General features: G+C 37.3%; 1 protein-coding gene across 2 annotated transcripts in view; it reads left to right on the plus strand.

Annotated features, from left to right (window-relative positions):
• The window catches only part of LOC145992672 (uncharacterized), a 31190-nt gene extending 12115 nt beyond the window's left edge, over positions 1–19075 (plus strand). Inside the window, exons 4-5 of one of the 2 annotated variants that reach the window (XM_083129047.1) lie at positions 1499–1825; positions 16222–19075. In XM_083129047.1, the coding sequence (XP_082985173.1) occupies positions 1499–1825; positions 16222–16694 (800 nt within the window). In that variant the 3' untranslated portion in view covers positions 16695–19075. The remainder of the gene's footprint in view (positions 1–1498; positions 1826–16221) is intronic. The other variant, XM_083129048.1, reaches the window with a different exon arrangement.
• The last annotated feature ends 6473 nt before the right edge of the window (positions 19076–25548 follow it).

The following is a 25548-nucleotide window of genomic DNA, read 5'->3' on the forward strand; positions in this document are numbered from 1 at the left end:
CACAGGGTCAGATCCACACTTCAATTTGTCCTCATCTTGACATTTGAGGGGGTTTTTCCCCCTAAAACCATTTTTTAGCTGAAACAAAAAACACGTATTTCTTCCTTTGGGCCCCACTATACACCTGCCAAGTTTCATGGAAATCGGAGGGACAAAGGGGTCAGATCCTCATTTCAATTTGTCCTCATCTTGACATTTGAGGGGGTTTTGCCCCCTAAAACCGTTTTTTAGCTGAAACAAAAAAACACGTAATTCTTCCTTTGGGCTCCACTATACTGCCAAGTTTCGGAGGGGGACACTTAGATAACCTCCCTTGTTAGTCTTACACTTTGTAATTATTTAACATGCATATATTATAATGTTTTATTTTAATTTGTAAAACTGTAACTGTAGAACAATTGTATAATTTTTGTATAACATTTCTAACTTGTTATATGTGTTAAAGGTTTCATCCTGGAATGGAATGTCTCACATTTACGTGTGTTTTCATTTCCAATACATTCGAATGAATACATATTCGTTTCAATGGCATTTACAAAATCACCTCTGACATTTGTGCACGAGTGTGTTAGCCGATGCGTAGCAAAGTATTTTAGGAACGACACTTGAAAAAAATCTTGTAGGACTAACGAAAAATTTCCTTGTAATCGAAGATCATAATACCTTTTAAGGTGTGGTAATATTATAATTGGATTGAGATACGAAACTCTCGGATCCGGATCCGGATCCAGATCCGGAACTTTTGGATCCGGATCCAGATCAGGAACTCTCGGATCCGGATCCAGATCCGAAACTTTTGGATCCGTTTGGCCATCCCTAGTTCTAACCTGTGCGGGAGGGAGGGTGGGTTGTAACTCTATTCTCCCAAGAACGCACAACTGCTGCGCATGACAGGTTGTTTTTTTAAAAAAAAAAAAAAAAAAAAAAAAAAAAAAAAATCAGTCCCGGTCATACTTGAATGACCTAGTAAAGCTGTTATTTCGAAACTAGGTACCACCATTTCATTGTTATGCAAGTATGCGATCAATGCTAATTTACCCATGAAGAACAATATCTCTTACTTCTTCTAGTTTCTAAACCAGATAAAATTTATCGAGAATTTTTGTATTTTCACACAGATCTAAGTCGTTAAAACTCATATGTCTGTCATTTCCTAAGTGTGATCCAAAATTTCGTTTTGATGGAAGAACTGATAATTTTCAACTTTTTGACAAAATTTCTAATTTTCCCAGTTTGATAACCAAGCCAAACTTACCCAGATTTTTAATATTTTTATACATAATTAAGCTCTCAAACCTCATATAATCTGTTATTCTGACAGTAGGATCGGGAATGTCATTATCAAGGAGGTTTTCAATGCTAATTTTCCCATGAAGAGCAATATCTCTCATTCTTTCCAGTTTCCAAACTAGCTTAAAATTATCGAGAATTTTGGTTTATTGACACAGATCCAAACCCTTAATAAAAACAAACGTTTATACTAATTCTCGTCTTGCAGATTCTACACTTTCCCAACTATCCGGAAGAGGAATTCTAGTTCTGCAGTTCTTTGAGCTCCACCAGCAGTTTCTGAAAAACTGTGTTTTCCAACACCTTAGTGAGATAGAGTTGCTCGTGAGGAAAAGCAGCAGCGAGAGACCGTTCAAGTACGAAAAGCCTAGCTTCAAGAAATTGGACACCCTGGTGAAACTCCTCCCTAAGCGCCCCTGCTTCAAGCAGTTCAGCTGCACCCTCCAGAGCAAGTACCAGTGGATGCTGTCCGAGTTCAAGCTGCTCATTAGTTTCACGGAGGTGCGAGGGCTGACATCTACTGGAAGTGAGAAGGGTTTGCATTATTATCATTATTGAACAAATTTATCTGGTGTAAGAAAAATTTGCGTAAATTGATCTTTCTGTCATTGATTTCTTTTAAAATTTGCTTACTATCTCTCTAGGTTAAAGGCGACAATGAATATGATGGATTGTTTCATGAAAAATGGGGAAGACTGGAAAAGGTTTAAGTAACCTATTCTTTGTATTAATTCTTTACTTGAAAATTAGAAATAAGTTTCGGAATTATAAATACGCATATAATTTTCGAAATCTTCCTTATGAATGTTTTTCTATTTCAGTAGTGGGGTTAATGCTATAACAAGGACCACTTACAAGTGTAGAAAAGAAGAGCTCAAATAATTGAATAATCCGATTTGCTTACACTTAAAACAATGGCAAGAGGGGCTTATACCCTAATTCTTCAGGTGTGATATGCTCTGATTTTTAAGAAATTCTGAATTTTAGTGTAGAAAAAGAAGAAGCCTCTCAGATAGATTTGTTTATACTTAAAACAATGGCAAGAGGGGTTTATATTCCAATTTTTCAGGTGTGATATGCTCTGATTTTTAAGAAATTCTGAATTCAAGTGTAGAAAAAGATGAAGCCTCTCAGATAGATTTGCCTATACTTAAAATTATGCCAAGTTCCCATATCATCTTATTGTTTATAGTGTGTTTTTTCTGTCAAAATCCCAAGAATCTTGAATCCCCCCCCCTCAGACAGATTCGGCCATGTGTGTAAAAGCTATATCTGTGTGAATGTTGTTTATAAACTTGTCAAAAATATGGCTTTTTTGTATGAAAACATGCAATCCTGAATACAATTCTGGTTTTTTCTTCTTCTGTTAATATAAACACAAGTGAGACTTACAGAATATTTATTGCACAATTCAAAATCCAATTTTGAATTGTATTTAGTTGATATAGAGATGAGGTTTTAAACCTGGTGTAGTGTGTTGTACATCAGCAAAACTATCACCAAAACCTAGTTACTGCTGTTGTTTGGGTATAAAAGCACCAGCTCAGCCACTAACTGCTGAACCCAACTGATATTTTTATTAAGTATAAAGTTTTGAATTGAAGCCCAGAAAATCTTATATAATAAACAACAAGAAAAAATGCCAAAACAAAAATATTGCAATCAGTGTAATAAAAATATATCTAGTTCTAATTGGGCTAGGCACCGGTTTATTTGTGACCGTAAGAAATGGAGAAAGGCCACAAAAATGTGTCCAAGATGCCATAAAATATTAAGCAAGGCATATTACAAATGGCATAAGTGTAATTCTTATGCACAGTCATCAATATTGCCCCCACAAGCATCTACATCTGGTCTGAAAAGGAAGCATGATGCACCTGTTAATGCTGGACCTGCAAAGCAGCCACGCTATGCACCACCTATCCATAGCAGATTTAATGCCCAACTAAGAGATTATCGGTTTGTATCAGAGCCAAGATGTGGCATTGAGAATTTTTTGAACAGTGTAAATCCTGATGTGCAGGCAATTCTAAATGCACAAAATGGCTCTTATAAGCTGTCCCTCAAATTGTATACACAATATAAGAAGCCAAATGGCACAAAATTTACACAGCCCCACATAACAGAAACTGTACCGGTATATTCAAATGCAAATTCGGACAGAATAATAAGCAGGTTGATAGATCAATTGAACATTAAACACTCTGAATTTGCAGCAAAAGAGTCTGGATGGAGCCTATGCGGTTCTCCACACAAGTTATATGTTAATATTTCTGAATTCAGCCCATTACAAGGATCTACATATTTGCCATTACCTGATAATATTAAAAACAGAAGAGCCGTGGTTAATATTGAAAATACCGACCAGAAATGCTTTTTGTGGTGTATATTAGCTGCTTTGTTTCCAGTTTCAAGGCATTCTGAGCGAATAAATTATTACAAACAACATGAACATGATTTTGATGAAGCAATGGAGGGTTTAGAATATCCAATGTCTGTTCAGAATATTGATAAATTTGAAAAAAAGGCCCGGGATATTAATGGCAAACAATTATCTATTAATGTATTTATTTGTTCCACTGGCAATTGCCCGATAGAACCTCTCAGAATCAGTACAATTGATGATGAATCTGCTGTTCCGATTGATTTGCTCTTAATTGAAGGGGATGGCACACACCATTACACTCTGATACATAATCTTGAAGCTTTAGTGAGAACACAACTAGACAAATCTAATAGAATATTTAAGTTGTGCAGAAGATGTTTAACTGTACTTGATGGTCAAAAAATGGTGAATAGGGTTCAGGAAAAAATGCAGAAATTGCAAAAAACAAGTTAATTGAGCATCTGAAATATTGTGGCAATCATAAACCTGTTCATATGGTGATGCCTAATCCAAGTGAAAAAGCAAAATTCAAAAAGTTTGAAGCCTTGTTGGAACACCCAGCATATATTGTCTGTGATTTTGAATCAATCCTCAAATCTCTTGCATCCTGCAATCCAGATCCTGAAGAATCTTCAATTACACCATACCAGCTACATGAACCTTCCAGCTTTTGTTATGTGGTTGTACAGGATGGTGTTGTTAGTAAAGAATATTCATACATGGGGCCAGATGCCATCAAAATATTTGCACATAGAATAGAAAATGAGTGCCGTTACATAGCATCTAATATTTTATTAAAATCAAAACCCATGTTGCCTTTAACAGAGAAACAGATTGAAGATTTCAACAATGCAGAAAAATGCCCGGTATGTGATTCTGAATTTTCAGATACAAATATCAAGGTGAAACACCATTCTCATACAGATTGTAAATTCAAAATGCCCCTGTGTAATAGCTGTAATATTAAGATCAAGAGACCAAAATTTGTCCCTATATTTTGTCATGGAGCATCCAATTATGATTTCCATCATTTGATCAGATACGAGGGGTTTGAGAAGCAGAATTTAAATATTTTAGCTGAAAATGATGAGAAATATATATCTATTAGCAAAATCATTAAAGTTAATGGTGTTCCTATTCACATAAGATTTCTTGATTCTTACAGATTTTTATCTGCTAGCCTGGATACACTGGCCACTCAATTATCTGATGATCAATTCAAAATCACACGTGCATTGTTTCCAAATCAGGACCTGAAATTAATTAGGCGGAAGGGTGTATATCCATATGATTATGTTACAGATTTTTCTAAATTTGATGAGTGCTCCCTGCCACCACAACATGAGTTTTACAGCAAAATCAGAGGTTCTGGAATCACAGATGAGGATTATCACCATGCCCAATTGGTGTGGAACAATTTAAAATGCCGGACATTTGGTGATTATCACATGGCATATTTGAAACTTGATGTGACCCTCTCAGCAGATATAATGCAGACATTCAGAAAATCTTCTATGCAAAATTATGGACTGGACCCAGTGTATTTTTTCAGTGCCCCGGGCCTAGCATGGGATGCAATGTTTTTAAATACCAAAATGCCATTGGATCTGATCCAGGATCAAGATATGTATCTGTTTATGGAGCAAGATATAAGAGGAGGCATGGTGCAATGTTCCCAGAGATATGCCAGAGCAAATAACAAATATATTCGTGGTTATAATCCAGCACGGCCATCAAATTATATACTGTATGTAGATGCCAACAGCCTCTATGGTCATGCCATGATGCAAAAACTGCCACATGCAGGGCTTGAATGGGTTGAAGATTTCAATATTGAGGATCTTCAGGATTTTGATGACAGTGACTATGGCCTCTTCTTAGAGGTTGATCTGACAATTCCTGATGATTTGCACAATAAATTTTCTGATCTGCCCCCAATTCCCGAGGTTCAGTGCTCACCTGGCTCTAAACAGAAGAAGCTCATGATGACACTGGATCCAAAACAAGGCTATGTCATATATTACAAAAACCTCCAGTTCCTGATGAAACATGGTGTTCAAGTGACCAAACTTAGAAAAGTTTTGAGGTTCAGGCACTCAAAATGGTTGAAATCATATATTGATACAAACACGGAGCTTCGAACATCTGCAAAGAGCCAATTTGATAAGGCCTTGTTTAAATTGATGGTCAATTCTGTATATGGCAAAACAATTGAAAATGTCAGAAAACATACCGATGTTAAAATAATTACTGACCCCAGCCTGAGTAAAAAATTGGTTGCAAAGCCTAATTTCAATTATAGAAGAATTTATGATGAAAATATGGCACTTTTCAACATGAAAAAAACAAAGATTAAATTTGATAAACCTATTTATGTAGGGGCTGCAATATTGGAATTGGCCAAATTACATATGTTAATATTGTATTATGATGTGTTGAAGCCTTTTTATGGTGATAATATAAAATTGATGTACATGGACACGGATAGTTTTATTCTTGATATTAAAACAGAAGATGTTTATCAAGATATGTCCCAGCCTGAATTGTTTAAATATTTTGACACCAGTGAACATACAAAGATTCAACACCACCACAACAAAAAAGTGCCTGGCAAGTTAAAAGATGAGACACTTGGTGATGTTATTGTGGAATTTGCTGGGTTAAGTGCCAAGATGTACAGTTTTAAAACATGTAGTGGTGTTGCTGCCAAAAAGGCCAAGGGTATTGGCAAAGTAACTGTTGAAAAAGAGCTCCAATTTGAAGATTATAAAAATTGCCTCAAATCCCAGAGTTTAATCAGAACATCAGAATCCAGAATTCAGAGTGTGGATCACTTATTGACGTCAAATGTTGTAAGAAAAGTGGCTCTGGACCCACATGATGATAAGAGATGCATTTTATCATGTGGCATTCATACTTTACCATGGGGTCATTGTGATTTGAAAAATGGCAATCAATGCCCAATTCCAGAGCATGATTTGAAATAAATAAACATGCCTATGAACTTATTTGGGTTCAAAAACAAGGTATTATGGACCTGCCAACACCACTACCTTCTTCTGATATCATATCTAAACTGAGTGGCTTGTTAATTATTCATCTGAACAGCATACTTACAGATGTTGATGATGAAACAGGCAAAATATTGTACATATTTAACAATAATTTAAATCATTACCAATTACCTGTAGGTGGGCAATTGCAATTTATTACAACCCCTGAGGGTGATGTTAAAATTTCAGTAGGGAGAAATATTTATAGAATTAAGCACTCAAACATGGTTTCTGGCACTGTTTATACAGTTTCTGCTGGTGACTGCTTATATATTGAGGTCCCTGGATCTTATGACAAGCTTATACCCTTTTTTATAGAATTAAGAATCAAATATTCTATAATAAATAACTACTAAACAAAATGCCTAATGATATTTTTGGCCATACAAGACATGAAGATCACAGTGATGAGATTTTGATGCTTGATGTCAGAGTCAAGAAATTAAGAAGTGATTTACAAGCTTTACAAACCACACTCAATGCCAGTCTTCAATTAGAAATTACAAATTTGCAATCACAATGCATGGACCCTCTTCTTAAAATTGATTATGAACTCAAATTGCTGCTTCAGAAATATACTGACCTGGCCACATTAGATAATTTTCAAAGTTTAGAAGAAGCTGTTGCAGCTCTTCAAGCCAAATTTAAGACCCAGGCTAACAACTCTGAGCAATTAAAACAACAATTGGAAGAGCAGATAAATAATGTCCAGACACAGCTCCAAACAATTGTCAAAAGCATAAAATCACAAGAAGATTTTGATCTGGTGATTTCCACTCTAAAGGAACAGATTCAGTCACTCCAAATACCTAATCTGGACCCTCTGAACAATGCCATAGCCGAGGTTAAAGAAAAAATTGAGACACTTGAAAATTTTATGAACAATTTGCCATCTTCTGATGCTTTGAATGCAATAACTCGGAGTGTAGCAAATATTAAGCTGCAACTTGAAACATATGAAGATTTTGGAAAAATTCAAAGTTCCATAACCCATCTTGAGGGTACAATAGCAGCAGTGCAAAGTGATTTGGCAAATGTACTACAATCCAGATTGCCTGGGATTGTAGATACCCTTGTTAGTGTCCAGCAACAAATCACAAAGCTTGAAAACCTCAACACTGAATCTGAACTGTCTCATTTTCATCATTTGATAGATGATATCCAAACAAAACTTGAAATTTTACAACAATCCACACCCTCTCAGGCAGATATAGCCCTGCTCCAAAATGCTATGCAAAATGTGGCTCATGCTTCTGAATTAAATGATGTGAAATTGGCACTTGAATTTTTGCAAAATACAGTATCAAATTTGCCTACATCACAGGAACTTAAAAATATTAAGAGGGCAGTGAATAGGATATTGAAATCAGAAGATATCAAGAATATCCAGGCAGAGATCAAATATCTCACACAGACAGTGGCCACTCTACCAACCAATCAACATATTAATGAATTGCATGCCCTGTTTGAGGATATCAGAAGACAGGTCCATGATCTTACAGCTCAAAATTCAAAATTAGCAATTGTTGAAAATTTGCAACAAATTGTTGCTAATATCAAGCAACAGCTAGGGACCATGGAATCCAATCAAGCAAATGCTCTGTCTGTTTTTGCCACCCAGCTTCAAGATATTGTGCAACAATACAAAAAACTTGTTGTGGACATAAAAATAAAGCCGGGCCATGATGATGTTGTTAGGACCATCAATGAGCACCTTGAATCTGTAACAAGTAGATTGCTCACAGCAGAAAAGGAAATAACAGGCATAATTGAAAATCCTAAACATTCAGTAATTCTTGAATTGTACAGCATCCCCAACAAAGAATATGATTCTCCATTTACACCAGGTGGCAAAATATATATGCTGTCCCCTGCACAATTTTATTACCAATTTTTTGTTGGGGGCACATTGAGACCAATCAAGATCAAATATTGGCTTCAGCCACAGGCACACCACTACCCCACCTTATCAATAACAAATGCTGATAACAAAGTGAAAATCACCAGTGTAGAATTGGAGGATTTTACAGATCCCAATACATTAGAAACAGCCTATACTGAAGATGATGGCTCTTTGGAATTTAAAATACATATTGGGGACAAATTATATTTAGAAAATCCTGTAGTATCAGCTGCTGAACACCCCATAGTTGCAATATTCTTGTTTACATATTATGTCTAGACAAATTATTGTTGATGAATTACACAGACAAGCCCGACATAATTTTAAGAGACTCCCAGTAGTCACAAAAGGCATAGATGATTTATGGCAGAGCGACTTGATTGAAATAGCAAGTGGACAGTTGAAAAACTTAGACAAAATCAACAAGGGCTACAAGTATCTACTCACTGTAATAGACACATTTTCAAAATTTGCCTGGGCTGTGCCACTCAAATCCAAGACTGGAAAATGTGTTACAGAAGCCATCAGAACAATCATCAATCAGAGTGGAAGATCCCCGCGCTATTTGCAAACAGATAATGGCAAAGAATTTTATAATTCAGTGTTTCAACAATTTATTAAAAGCCAGGCAATACAACATTATTCGAGTTACAGTGATCTCAAAGCCTCAATTGTAGAGAGATTCAACAGAACCTTAAAAAATGTTATGTATAAACAATTTACCCTCCAAGGTAATTATAAATGGATTAATATTCTTCCAGAACTTCTACATAAATATAACAACTCGGTCCATTCCACAATCAACATGAAACCCTCTGAAGTAACTTCATCTGATGAGCAAAAATTGATCAGCACTGTTTATTATCCTAGATATCAGCCAACAACAAGAAAGGCCAAATACAAGGTGGGGGATCAAGTAAGAATAAGCAAATATAAGCACTTATTCAAGAGAGGCTTTACAAGAAACTGGAGCGGTGAATTATTTACAGTGGTTCAGGTTAAACCTGGGACCCTTAACACATATATAATAAAGGATCACCGAGGAGAAATTCTCAAAGGCAGGTTCTATGAACAAGAGCTCAGCAAAACTAAACAGCCTGACACATATCTCATAGAAAAAATTATCCGCAGAAAAGGCAACAAGTTACTTGTCAAATGGCTGGGACTTCCAGAACACAGCTGGATCGATGCAAACAAAATAATAATATGAGCACCTGGGATGTTATAAAAAGGCTGCCAGAACCTGAACAACAAAATAAGAGAAATGGCAACTTGCTACCTGATAATATTAGGTGTCTTATTGTTGGGCCATCTGCTTGTGGTAAAACTACATTAATGGTTGATAATTTTTTATTGGCACCCAACTGGTTAGACTGGAAAAACAGGCACTTGTATATCTTCTCTAAGAGCTTGGAACAATTAAAATATCAGCAGCTGATGAAGCTATATGATGGATTGGATATTGCCACTTTTGAACCAGATGTTAAGCCACTTCATGAATGTCTCGATAATTCTGTTGTTGTGTTTGATGACATTATATTGGATAATCAAAACAAGGTTAGAAATTTCTTTACACAGGGCCGGCACAAAAACATTGATTGCTTCTACCTGGCACAGACTTTTTCAAAAATACCCAAGCAACTGATCCGGGACAACAGCAATTTTATATGTGTATTTCATCAAGACCATACCAACCTCAAACACATACATGATGAATATGTAGGTGGGGACTTGAGCTACAATGATTTTTCCAAGTTTTGCAGCAAGTGCTGGAGCCAGGACAGTTATGGGTTTGTCACAATTGATATGACAAGAACACCCAATACTGGCAAATACAGAAATAAAATCAACAATTTTCTAGACATTGAAACATAAATAAATAACCATGAAAAGGCCAATCATTGATGATCTTAAGTTAAGAGATTATCTTGTAAAAAGATTTAAGGGATGGAAATCAGAGAACCGTGGAATTTATGAAAAACACAAACAAACAGAACAGCCTGTAATTGATGCTATTAATAATTTAGGTAAGAATATCAAAACTGTTACAGAGCAAAATCAAAATTTGCTCACAGAGCTTGTACCTGTAGCTGCAAGGAACATATTAGATTATCCAATCACCCCACTTTCCAGTATTCATACACCTAGTCCTATTGCTCCTAGAAGAATTGAGGCTAGTCAGGATCCTATTGAATTGGGTCTTCTTGCTCAAAAATATTTAACTACACCTAAAGACAATAAAGATGAGGTTTTTGGCTTATATGCTGACACAGAGCTTGATGGCAGCATCATACATAGAATTGGCAATTTCAGAGTAACATTTATGGGAGATGATATAATTGTATATTCAGAATCTCGTCTCGGAGAAAAAGGTGCTTTTGTTAAGTACACCGGCACACCTGGATTATGGGAATTGATGACTAGGAAAAGGCCTGGCAGCTATGCAGATCAGGATTATGAGGATTACAAAGAAATATTAATAAAATCAGATGCTCTATACCAGAACAATGATCCCACACAAAAAAGGGTTAAGTCAAGCAGTGGGGCAAAATACAACAATTTAATCAAGCCCATATGGTCACAGATCAAGACTGGCAGTGGAATCAAACAATACAACACCCTGCCCAAAGAATTTGTGTGGGTTGATGATGTCAGGAAACTTGTAGATAGGTTATTGGTGATAGCTGGTGAAGAAAATGCTGGGAACCACAATTTTTACAATGAAAAGGTTGGAATTATGGACATGATAAGCACCAAATTGTCTAATTTTATAGTGAATGACACTAAGGGGATTGGATATCTTATAAAAATTATTAATACTCTACCACCTAAATTTTGGAATATTTCTGAGGGTCGGGGCCTTGTTAATGACATTATAAACAAGCTGCCATTTGAACTACACATTCCAGGCTATCAATATTGTGGTCCCGGTACAAAATTGGATCATAGATTAAACAGAGGTGATCCTGGTGTTAATCCCTTAGATGCTGCTTGTAGAGACCATGATATTGCATACAACACACATTCTGATCTTGACAAGAGACATGTTGCAGACAAGAAATTAGAAGAGGCTGCATTTGGCAGATTTGTAAGCAAAGATGCTTCTTTAAGTGAAAAAATAGCAGCATTGGGAACCACCATAGCCATGAACACCAAACAAAAATTGGGGTGGGGGCTGTGAATATGTATATAATAAACCTACAATGAAGGCCAAGGGTGTTATGTATCAAATACCTTATGCAGGTCTCAAATCTCTTAAAACTATTGACAGTCTTTTAACCAAAAAGCAGCGCAAGAAAAAAAATTCTTGTCTTGCAAAGCGGCATGGTATGAAATTGTTACTTAGTACCCCCCAATTAAAAAAATTACAGCAATCAAGAAAAAAATCACATGTGGGGGGATTCATATTTACCATCCCTGCCATCTTAGCTGCTCTCGGGGCTGTTGGGAGCTTGGCCGGGGGATCAGCCGCCATAGCAAAAACAGTAATAGATGCCAAGAAAAATAGGGCAGAATTAGATGAGCAGAGGCGCCATAACCTGGCAATGGAAAAACAAGGCAAAGGTGTTAAAAGAGCCATGAATAAGTTTAAAAAAAACAAGAGCCGCTTACAAACCAAGATATTGAAGCTTTAATCAAGCCATTGGGCATCAAACATTTTAGAGGTGTGTACATGTCTGATTCTTTGCCAGAACAACCACTCAACAAAGAGTGTGGCATTGTTAATTTGGATGAGTACAAAAATCAAGGCACTCACTGGATTTGTTATCTTAAATATTTAAAAGATGAGGCATTTGTGTTTGATTCATTTGGAGGTGTTCCACCTGAAAATTTAATAAAATATCTAAATTCAGCTAATCTTTATTACAATAATGCCCGTGTTCAAAATTTCAAAGATGTTAATTGCGGACATTTGTGTTTATCAGTTCTTAGATATATGTCTCAAATAAATAAACCATCAATTGAAGATTTTCAAAAAGCCTTGTGGTATCTGAAACATCATGGGGGTATTTCATCTCACCAGCCAAAATTCAATATTGAAACTCAAATTACATGATGATATTGTATATCCCAAAACAATAGCTCTCAGAGCATTTTATGGCATGTACCTAATCCCTAATATTACACACCACAACAACACAATTGCAGTAGGGGATGAAAAAATTGTCATTACTCCAGGGCAATATAATCTATCCACTCTAAATGCTCAATTACCCAGAGGTGTAGTGTTAAGTCAAAATTCTGTCACTCACAGAGTAGAAATTGTATCTGCTACAGAAACAGTGGATCTGGGTACTATAGGAGAGCTGTTAGGATTTGAGAACAACACAAAACTTGAACCAGGCATCAAACACACTGCTATGAATATACCTAAATTCTTAGCCATAGAAACTCTGAATATTCACTGTAATGTGGCTGAGGGTATGATCACCAAATCAAATGGCATAGGCACTCACAAACAAACAGGCATTATTGCAACATTCAAGCCTAATTCTGAATTCATGGAGCCTATTATCTACAATCCATCCCCAACATTATATTTTCCTGTGTGTCATAATAGAATAGATAATATTGAATTGATGGTCACTAATGAAAAAGAAGAATTAGTTGATTTTGCTGGAGCCACAACAACTGCCATCATAGAGATTAATATTTAAATAAAAATACATACAAGAAAAAAAAATGGAAAATATTGAGAGTTATGAGCTACAATCATTCCCCCCAAACAGGAGGACATTTGCAAATTTAAATCAACCCAACACAGAGGTTGAGGTTGATCTTGATGTAGGGGATGGATTTATACACCCCCACAGAGCAGATCTATACATCAAATTTGATGTTGTAAAGCTCGATGGAACAGATTATCCGGCAAATACAAATATAAGACTTGTAGACAATTTTGTGCCGCATCTATTCTCTGAAATTGAGATCAGAAAGCATGGCGTTGTTATAAACAGAGTGGATTATCCCGGCATTACCTCCACAGCTTTGGCCACATTAAAATTATCCAAAACCGAGGCTTCATACTACAAAATCGGTGGTTTTGAGGCTGGTGATAAGATATTATCTAAGAACCACACAGTGCTGTTCCCGATGCGCCTATTGCCAGGATTCTTCTCAGATTACAAAGAAATTATGTGGAAGGGTGGGTTAAGAATTACATTTAGAAGAGCTGCAAATGATAATAATGCTTTGATGAGGTACAGTGCAATAAACTCTACAGGAGAAGCTCTGCCTAATACCCTACCTGATGCAGGCAAATGCATTATTCAGACTATGGAGTTAAGAATCCCTGTTGTTGAGTATGAGGCCAGTTATGCTCTTAAATACAAAGCAGATATAATAAAAAATCCACAGGTTCCTCTGCAATTTTATACATATCAATGTGTACAGAAGCCCGCATCTGGTTCTTATTATGAATTTGATGCCACAAATTCATTCTCCAGTATTCAATACGACATGCCTGATTTTGTAGTAGTACTGTTTCAGACTGGAAGAAACAATAATCAGGAAAAAAATTCAAGTAAATTTGATAACTGCAACATCAAGAACATATATCTTAAAAATGGCAGAAATGAGGTCTTTCCTAGAGAAAATTACAATTTAGACATGTCCAAGAATGATTTCCTCAAATTATATGAGGCTTTTACGGCTTTCAAAAGAGTCACTACTGGCAACACTGACATGTATTACACACCAGATGAATTCAAGGCACAGAGACCCATGTTTGTAATTAACACTTCAAAAAGGAAACAAGTTGTGGTGAATGACAGAACAAATATTAAAATTATCTGTGAATTCCATGAGGCATTACCTGATGACACCATATGTAGTGTTATTCTCATAGGAGAAAAATCATATGTTTATGATGTAAGAAATGAGAGGGTCACAGAGCAGTTCTAGAAGATATTTGCTGTATTATCCTGTTGTACAACACACAAACCTCAACTGTATATCAGCTAGCAGTGAATATCTTATGTGTGGGCAGTTGTATGTATTTCAATCTTATACATTTTATCAGGACTCGAACCCAAAGTCCCTGATTACAAGGCCACAATATTAACACGTCTCCAAATAGAATATGCCCACATTTTACTGGGTTCTGAAGACCTTGATACAGACAAAATTGGATTTTGTTTCTGTCATAATATTCTCCAAGTCTTGCCTAGGCACATATTATCAGAATAGAATTGCTTTCAACATGAAGAGGGGCAGTTCATTGCCTCTATGTCAGAAAATGTGTATCTTTATCTTAATCTTTGTTGCACTTTTACATGTTGCAGACATGTTACACTTTTCCCCCTGTCGCACAGAAAGATTAATGGCCCCTTCAGTGAATCGCACAGAAAAATTATTAATGTCCCCTTCTAGCGTGTAGATTTTATCTCTTGCGTGCCGGCAAGGCATGGAGGCAAAACATTAGTCTTTTGATAGATTAATATCAATTCATGCATTTTTCCGAGCTATAATTGCTTACCCCAAGCAATAGAATTGTAGAGCTTAGAAATATGGCCAAAAATAATATCAAAAAGCCATATTTTTGACAAGTTTATAAACAACATTCACACAGATATAGCTTTTACACACATGGCCGAATCTGTCTGAGGGGGGGGGGATTCAAGATTCTTGGGATTTTGACAGAAAAAACACACTATAAACAATAAGATGATATGGGAACTTGGCATAATTTTAAGTATAGGCAAATCTATCTGAGAGGCTTCATCTTTTTCTACACTTGAATTCAGAATTTCTTAAAAATCAGAGCATATCACACCTGAAAAATTGGAATATAAACCCCTCTTGCCATTGTTTTAAGTATAAACAAATCTATCTGAGAGGCTTCTTCTTTTTCTACACTAAAATTCAGAATTTCTTAAAAATCAGAGCATATCACACCTGAAGAATTAGGGTATAAGCCCCTCTTGCCATTGTTTTAAGTGTAAGCAAATCGGATTATTCAATTATTTGAGCTCTTCTTTTCTACACTTGTAAGTGGTCCTTGTTATAGCTTTAACCCCACTACTTATTTCATTAAAAGTAAACTTTGATCAAGTACAGTGTTTTGTTCATAATACGTATTACAGCATTGCTATAGAATATATTATAATAAATGTTTATGTGTGAAGGCGTACGCGCGCGCGTGCGCGTGTGTGTAAAGAAAAATGTATCAATTAAACATAAACTGAGTGCTAATGAACAAAATTTAGGGGGTCTGATTACACTTTAAACTGTAGGGCAGTCCCTATTGACCTATTTGTGGGTGAAGTGGAGTTATAGCAAAAACTCAAAAGTCAAATCTGTTGTACTAACTACTAATTTTAGAAAAAAAATCTTACATATGAGGTAGTCGGAATACAACTGTCAATATAAATTATTTCGAGATATTTGGTCTCAACGTTTCAATTGGATCAGTGGTTTAGAAAGTGCTGTAATGCAAATCCAAACAGTTCAACTACGGAGCCATTACGTTAGATCAGTGAAACACTATCATCGTGTCGAAACTTGTATTCTGAGTGCCTCATGTGAAGAATTTGATGCATACCATCCTAAGAATATGATATGAAAGCAAGTTGTTGTTTTCGTTCCAGAGGGGAAATCTACTGCCATCAAGAAAGGCGAATACTCGTTCCTTGTCTTTTTCTTGGCCATCGTCGTGACGTACGTGATGTTCAAGTTCAAGCTGTACCGGCGAGACGACCCTGCCAAGCAACAGCAGCGGCGCTCGACGTTCCAGCAGAGTGCCGCCCCAAGAGCCCGCCGGTGGTACTCCTCAAGGAGCAGGCAGGCGAACCGCAGCCGCTTCGGAGACGAAGACCGCGACACGGAGATCAGATCGACGACATCGGACAGAAGCGACATTTCCATAGACATCGAAACCCACCTCCACCAAGGTTCATCCAACGTTGCCATTGGTTACGCCGGAAGGACTTTCGTCGTCCACGGGTCCGGAGGGAATTCCGGGGTCTTCCCCCTGGAGCATATGGGGGTGTACCATAGCGAGACCAGCACGCAATTAAAGAAAATTAGCGCAATGTATATGATGTGTCCACCAACAGCTTAGATTATTGCAAAGGTATTTTGTTGCCGCAACTCCCTCTACATCAGCGCTTTATCTAGTATAGCCCGATGCAATGAAATAGCCCAGTCAAAGGTTATAGGGTCCAACCAGTCTCCCTAATACATTTGGTTATCGCCGTACCAATAACCAATAAATCGAAGCGAGAATATTTCCCTCTACTGTATTTGATTAAAACACATGACCACATAAAATGGTCCATCTTGTGGCCTATAATGCGCACTGTGGAGAAGTCCGGTTAAGTGTCATCACTTGCCCATCAGTTCTTGAGAGTGAAACTAACTAGGCTCTGTTGTGACGGTTACTTTGAATCGAACTACTTACATCGACATTGTTAGATTATACAGGGTGTTTCACTCACTCTCGGACCATGATTTTCGCTTAGAAAAAGAAAACTATTGGTTATAATACAATTAAATTTGCTACGGACATAGCTTGGTGTATGGGAGGCATTGTGACGTCACAGCGAGTGTTGGAAGTCGTCTCTTAATTGATTATTTTCACTTTTTCGGGAGGATGCAATTGTTGCAATTGTTACAGATTGGCTTTTTGGCATACTTGGGGAAACTCCCATTTCTTACGACAATTTACGCAATGCCTTCATTAGTGAGGCCAGCAATCTGTTTTTCACTTCCTGTGCGGTTGCTTCTGTCAGTTTTGGACGTCCAGTTCCAGTTTCTTCATCAAATATTGAATGGAAGACTTTTCGGGCGGTTTTCGGACCACAAACTGTGCAATAAATTGTCGCTGGTACGCCTTTATGGACTCCGTTTCGGCATTTAACGGCAGACTGTCTCAGACGCACTGGCATACCCAGGCAAGAACTAGAGAGACTGTGGCGCCATATCCAAATAACGTCCCCATCGTCGAAAATCAGGGGCCGAGAGCGAGTGAAACACCCTGTACCATAGGTTGTACAAGACTTTACCAAAATGATTCTCACTGAGTGAAATTTTAAATGGAAATTCCTGGCATTATATAACAAGCTTATTCATAACTACTTAATCTTTACATTTATTTTCAAATCGGTGTCCGCATAATGCTTTGGAAGGTAAACACACTCTCAAACAGTTTTGCACTCGATGGAAATGTTTAGTTGCAACGCTGTGCATCGTACGAGAGTAGGGAGTGGAGGAAACTTTTTGTGCAATTTAGCAAAGAAAGAAACTAAGACCGCCCTGTTAAACAGTGAAGCTACGATCATCACCTCTCCTTCTTGAACTATTTGTATGAAACTTCATGGATTACGAAATGGACATATGCCGTGTTGAAAAGAGTGAATATGTGAAACATTTGTCAAGACTATATAAGAACGAAGATAATTTATCTATATGTTGATGTACCATTATTTACTGTTCCTTTAAACAGTAACAATAAAAATATTTATAATGATATAACATTACCTCTTTCAAATACATTTGGCAAATTAAACCACATGTGTGTGGAAAAGATGGGAATTTAAAAGAAACAACATGGAATGTATTGCAATTAATCCACGATCCAACCCATACCTCCCCTTCGAACGTTAGACCTGTAGAGTTTTTCTGCAGATTAGAGTTTCACACCAATAGAAGTAACAGAAACACTTGGTAGACATCTTGATTTTGGTGGGACATATGCTTGGGCATTTTTCAAAATGTATAATTTCTCTGATTTATCTTTTGATCCAGTCGACAAAAAATCCAATTTAGAGTCAAAATCTAGGTGTTTGGACTAGAAGAATCTGAAAGGCTTTTCCTGTTTGAATCGGAATAATCAGTCAGTAATATTTGTGTTCAAACTATAGGTTTTCGTTACAGATCAATTTGAGAAATACGAAGTACATCCAACTGTATCCACCAATTTATAGTTTAAGCATACACCTTGTGTTTTTTTAAAAAATTGAAAAGCAAATTTTCAAAATCAGTCTCAAATACTTATATAAAAGAATTCTTCAAGTATTTAAGAGAGTTCGTCTCGTTGTGATGATCGTTGTAAATTTGCATTTGAATCTGATTTCATGAAAATAATTTTTAATTTATAATTGAAAATTGTCTAAATAACCACCTAATGCTATATCAAATTATTATTTGATCGGCATTTTACTTTGAAAATATAATATTTCTATACTTATGTGTGTGTTATTCACTACAGTATCGACTCTTATTATCAATTGTTTGACCCCCTAAGTAGATAAAAAGATCTCCTTAGACGTATTAAGTTTTCTATTGTACAATAGCTTTATAAACATATGTTGAGAACAATGCTTTCGTCGTCTTCAAACTTTGTTTCGTGCATAACGCGCTTTCCGAACAGGAAATCTGATGGGACTGTAGGGTGGATGGGGAAACACTGACCAACCAAGTTTGGCAATTGCTTCCATTGTTCTCAGGTTTTTGTGAGAACGTTATCGTATAGGAGTAAGATATCTGCGGGATCCCTGCAAGTCCGAACTCGTTGGAGTTGCTTCTGGAGTTTGTGGAGATTGCTGTTGTAAAGGACAGAGTTAATCGTCGCACCTCTGGTCAGTACATCCACAGGAACAACTCCCAAGAATATCCCAAAAGATGTTTCCTCCAATCGCGCCAAATCATCCAGCTCCGCTTCTCCCCATTTTGACTTTTGATTCGTTAATCCCAGCACCCGACTGTACACCTATCGAGTAAGTCACTTACCTGGTCAGAACACAATCCCCTGTGAATTTTTAAAGTACTTTCATTTCCCACCACTAAAAAATCAATGACGGCTCGCTATCTGTGGCGGGTGTATCTCAGTTCCGCCATTTTAGCTGACTGCTTCTGTCGGACAAGCATGAAATTACACACATGTATGCGCAAGAAGTCCAACTTGCTGGATACAAATTTCTCTCTTAATATCTTGTTTCTGCAGTGAGGAAGAAAAGAGGGACATTACTTTTTGAACAACCTGTGCAATAACAATAATATCATGTTACCAATGAGAGACAGCCCCATGGCTCCGTCTACATATAAAAAATATGAACATTATATATTCGCGTTGTACGACTCTATAGCGATGCAGCACTCTGTGGCGCATTCGTTAGTGTAACGCGCTTCGATGCAAGAATTCTCACGTTCGAACTGTCGTACAATTTTGTTTGTCTTATCACTATTTAATCAATTCATCTCTATTGTAGCGATTAATCCAGTAGATAAAAGCGACGTAGAGTAACAAAAACTAAACAAATGAGTAAATATGGATGCACAAAATGTAAAAATAATGGAAAACGACCGATATTAGTGTGGAATCTATAGTTTTTGGGGTCGCTAATATGAATTTTGATACTCCCAATGCCGTTCAACTCCAAGACACCCCTGGCACCCTTAGGGGTGGGGGTAGGAAAGGGAGACATGTAAAACGACCGATATTAGTGTGTAATCCATAGTTTACGAGGTCGCTAAGATGAATAGTGACACTCCCAATGCCGTTCAACTCCAAGGCACCTCTGGCACCCCTTGGGAGGGGGTGGGAAGGAGATGACATGTAAAACGACACATATTAGTGTGGAATCCATAGTTTTCGGAGCAGCTAAGATGAATACTGACACTCCCAATGCCGTTCAACTCCAATACACCTCTGGCACCCCTAGGGGTGGGGTTGGGAAGGGATTAATATGTAAAAAATAATCGAAAACGACCTATATTAGTGTGGAATCCATAGTTCTCTGTGTCGCTAAGATCAATAGTGACACTTCCAATGCCGTTCAACTCCAAGACACCTCTGGCATTCCTAGGGTTGGGGGGTGGGAAGGAGATGGCATGTGAAAATAATCGAAAACTACTGATATTAGTGTGGAATCCATAGTTTTCGGGGTCGCTATGATGAATAGTAAAACTCCCAATGCCGTTCAACTCCAAATACAACTTTGGCACCTTTAGGGGTGGTGGTGGGAAAAGGGTAACATGTAAAATTACCGATGTTAGTGTGGAAATCATAGTTGACGGGGTCACTAAGATGAATAGTGGCACTTCCAATGGCATTCAACTCCAAGACTCCGCTGACAACCCTCAGGTTGGGGGTGGGAAGGGGTGACTTGAAAAAATAATCTAAAACGACCGATATTAGTGTGGACTCCATAGTTGACGGTGTCGCTAAGATGAATAGTGACACTCCCAATGCCGTTCCCCTAAGACACCCCTGGCTCCACTAGGGTTGGGCGTGGGAAAGGAGTGAAATGCAAAGACAATGGAAAACGACAGATATTAGTATGGAATCCATAGTTTACGGGTTTGCTGAGATGAATAGTGACTCTCCCAATGCCGTTCAACTCCAAGACACCCTTGGCACCCTTAGGGGTGGAGGTGCTAAAGGATGACATGTAAAACGACCGATATTAGTGTGGAATCCATCGTTTTCGGGGTTGCTATGATGAATAGTGACACTCCCAATGCCGTTCAACTCGAAGACACTCTTGACATTCCTAGGGGAGGGGGTTGGAAGGTGTGACATGTAAAAATAATCAGAAACAACAAATATTATTCCGGAATACATAGTTTTCGGGGTCGCTAAGACCAATAGTGACACTCGCAATGTCGTTTAACTCCAAGGTACCCGTGGCACGCCTAGGGGTGGGGGTGGGAAGTGGTGACATGTAAAACGACAAATATTATTGTGAAATAAAACGACCTATATTAGTGTGGAATCCATCATTTTCGGAGTCGCTAAGATGAATAGTGACACTCCCAATGCCGTTCAACTCTAAGACACCCTTGACACCCCTAGGGGTAGGGGTTGGAAGGTGTGACATGTAAAAATTATCGAAAACAACATATATTATTGTGGAATCCATAGTTTTCTTGGTCGCTAATATGAATAGAGACACTCCCGATGTCGTTCAACTCCAAGGCACCCCTAGGGGTGGGGGTGGGAAGGGTGACATGTAAAACGACCGATATTAGTGTGAAATCCATAGTTTTCGGGGTTGCTAAGATAAATAGTGACACTCCCAATGCAATTCAATTCCAAAACAGTAGGGGCGGCGGTGGGAAGGGGGTGGCATGTAAAACGACCGATATTAGTGTGGAGTTCATAGTTTTCGAGGGCTGCTGAGATGAATAGGGACACTTTCATTGCCGTTCAACTCCAAAATCATTTTGCACTATAGTTAGAATTCATTATATTCCTGTCTAATAGAACATTAAGATAAATAAATACCCGGGCAACGCCGGGCAATCAGCTAGTAAATCCATAAATATCACATTCGTTGCTTCAAAAATGTTGCGAAACTTTCGTTTTAGCTTCAGTTAAAATGCGAAGAAAAATCGATCAGGAAAGATGGTATGCTATTGACATTTGAATGGGGTGTTCATACATGATTACTGCAGCGGAGAAAAAGCTGTCACTGTGAGGCTGTAATTACTCTTTTTGTTCATTTCTTATAGGCCTTACTGGGCTGTCTTCATTCAACTCCAGACTAATCTAAGTTATTAATCTTTTTTAATGCTGACAGTTATTGTTGCATGGAGATGGGAAAAGAAGAAATCGATTTCGAAGTGTGTGTCCATCTCAACTTTTCACAGTAGAATTTTGTTGGAAACAAAGCATAACCAGCAGTAGCAAAATTGCGAGTAAGAGACCTTTCCATTTTCTTTTACTTTTGTATTTTGTGACTATTTAAGAATCATTTACCACGCAGATGGTGTTATGTGAAGACACTTAAATCAAAAACACTAAATTTTATTTTTATTTTTAATGTTTTTGATTTAAGATTCTTCTGTATGTATGTATGTATGTATGTATGTATGTATGTATGTATACATACACACACGTGCAGGGTGTGTAAATTTTTATGAATGGAAAATGAAGTCGAAGGTAAGATTGAAATCTTCAAGTTAATATCTTTGCACTCTCGTAATATCATGTAATCTATATTGTTTTCTGATTAATGTGTTATCATTCGTCACTCTATGAATATTTTTTACTAATACTAATATTTTGTCTGGTGACAATCGCAAGTTGAAGTAGGACAAGTTATTTAAACTATTTCATGTTGCTGTTCATTAAATTAGTTTAGCGCAGTCGTTTTTGTGTTCTTTATTAAATTTATCTGCGTTTAATTTGCCATAATATCACAATGTCACAATCTGATAATTATGATCACATCGCTATGTTTATCTCCTATCAATTTAGAATTGTATGACGTGTCATTCCACGCCATTTCAACGAGGTCATGTCACCCTAAGTCTCTGATGTTGATGACATTTGGTGTACACCCTTCCATTATGGTTGACAGAAACCCCCTGCATTTTCTTCAATGTATCTTAAATGGTTTTACTTTTACAGCTCTTCGAAACCATTTCATTAAATCTGCCTTGTCTGTCACTCTTGATAACCTCGGCACAAGATACCCTTGCTTACATTGTATTTTTTTTCTCCATAACCAATAATCAGATCTCTTTGAAATTTTATTCAAAGCTCAATGGAATAATGAAGATTTCAGAAACAAATCACCAGCACTCAAAATATTTATAAAAGCCTCAAACAAATTAATAATATACCTGTTGTCTATTTTTTGTCGTGGAAAAACTAGGTTACGAAAATCTACATGATGGAACCAAAAGGTGTTGATGTTGTTTGATGCTCTTCCAACTCAACAATATTATCCTGTAATTGTTCAATCGCCCCAACCTTACTTTTTAATTTCTTACGTAGGTCATTCACGTCATCTATATTAAATTTCATTACTTGTTTGAGTGTATTTACAACTACCTTAGCCACAGACTCCACAAAGAATCGATAACCACGATAAAAACTCTAGGCTTTGTACTACTGCTTTAACTTCTTAACATACCTGTTGTACGAGTTGTTGCTGCTGTATCAACATTGTTGTTGTTCCTGGGGAACTGGTAACGTGAGGTGTAATAGAGCGAGAAGAATAGTCTTAAAAAGTAATGAAGCACAACGTTTTGTTGCGTTTATTAAATATAGATATGTACATTTTGCTTGGTTGTGAATAATAATTAAATAAGAAAATGTACATAATGCCATCTTGGTAGCCGAAATCTTGATGCTTTACTATGTTTTCTATATTATTTCGAAATTTCTATTTTTGGTGTACATGCTTGTGGATCTTAGAACACGTCCTTCAAAATAAAGGGGCGACAGAGGCGTGTTAGCTATATCATACCGCATTGGCGAATATACATTTGTGTGTGGTTGTTATGTACTTAAAACAGTTCATTGAATTGTTTAAGGTATTGAATATAATGAACAAAAGCTGGAAAGGAAGTAGGTTATGGCACAGTGAAATTACAACCGAGTTATTGAAAGGTAAACAAGTTACTTTGGTAGTAAATTTTAAGTTCATAACATATGTATATATCGTATCATGTCGAAGGCATGACTCGAACCCAGGACCCCGGGCAACATAGCCTGATAGTCTAATCACCTCATAAAAAGGGACCGAGTATGAAAGAAGCTGGAAAGAGCTTCTCTCAAGCAAATGACACCTGCCATTTCAGCGGATGTAAAAATCCACAGATACGAATTCTTCCGGAATCGCAGGGAAGATAATGCAAACACAGCTTTACGCTGAAAACGCCGTTAGCAAGAGATGTGGTCTCCCAACGGCCGAAAGTTCGAATCTCATATAAATAGCTCGTTATCTGAAATCTGTCGCGTGCACAGTCGTACCTCGGAATTGTGCAAGCAGTTGTACTAAGAAAGTTATGGAGTGAATAGTTGTTGCTTCCAACTTAAAGTCAGATTACCGATCGATACAAAAGGAGTTACAGCGAGGAGTAGTGTCCTATCACAAGGAGTTTTATTTCAGGAGAGTTTCATCAACGGATCGGCGGGTCGATCTTCACATCGAGTTCTATAGGTAATGAACGTTCCTATATCCTTGTCTATCATTCTCTCGCACCCCTGCCAGACCAGTCAATTGAAGTGTTTAAATTTAATCGTTAGTGTTGTTCTTACTTCATGCCCACTTTGAATATCGTGAGAGGTTTATCATTTATCGGGGGCGTCACCCCATACCCTTTGTGTTCCTCTAGTTTAGCAAGCGAGTCGCCACAGGCTGTCGTAGTGTCACGAACCCTGACTTAGACCTCCACGTCTACCACTGGGCTACTTTCAGAGTAGGTGAAACATATGTTTGCCGGGGATTACCAGGAATCTAACAGCTACTGTGCTCACCTAACACAGAACTAGGTTCTTGGGCTGCACACTCTTTTCTCATCTGTACTCCCGGCAGAAGAGTACGAGATACAAAGAGAAAAGGACACCCACCACTTAACTTCCAAGAGTTAAGAGTTAAAAGAGTTAAAACTATGACTTCTGGAAAAGAACTTGCATGGAATTACCTTCTGAACCAAGACAATAAGAAGAGAAACTCGTAGATGATCTTAATAAACATATATTCTTTGGTAAATGTTACAGGAGTTGAAATTATACAGCAGTTAATATATTCACTCTCAATGAGTGATCGTTGGAATTATACATAGCTATCTGGTTGATAGTCTTCTTTCTCTCCTTTGAAGTTTATAATAAACAATAAAGTTACATGGGGCCGTTAGGCCTACTGATATACAAAAATGTACAGAAGTACATACTTTACCTTAGGGCTTCTAATATCCTCGTGAATATAGCTTCATCAATGGCTCTGAGTTAACTTCTAAACTCAGGGTTGAACCTTGGTTCGAACTAAAGACTGGATGAAATCTGAAGACTCTCTCTCTCTCTGTGTCTCTCTCAAAAGAACTAAAAGAACTAACCTTGGAGGAGGAAAAGTGAGCTTTTATACTACTCAAAAAGGCTTGTCACTGGAGGGGTTATCTAACTTACGTCAGATTCTTCGAACTCTGTTTTATGTCAAAATCTAAGAATTGGCAAGTTTCTA

This window comes from Lepisma saccharinum, chromosome 9 (assembly GCF_977018435.1).
Source record: "Lepisma saccharinum chromosome 9, izLepSacc3.1, whole genome shotgun sequence".
Lineage (NCBI taxonomy): Eukaryota > Metazoa > Arthropoda > Insecta > Zygentoma > Lepismatidae > Lepisma > Lepisma saccharinum.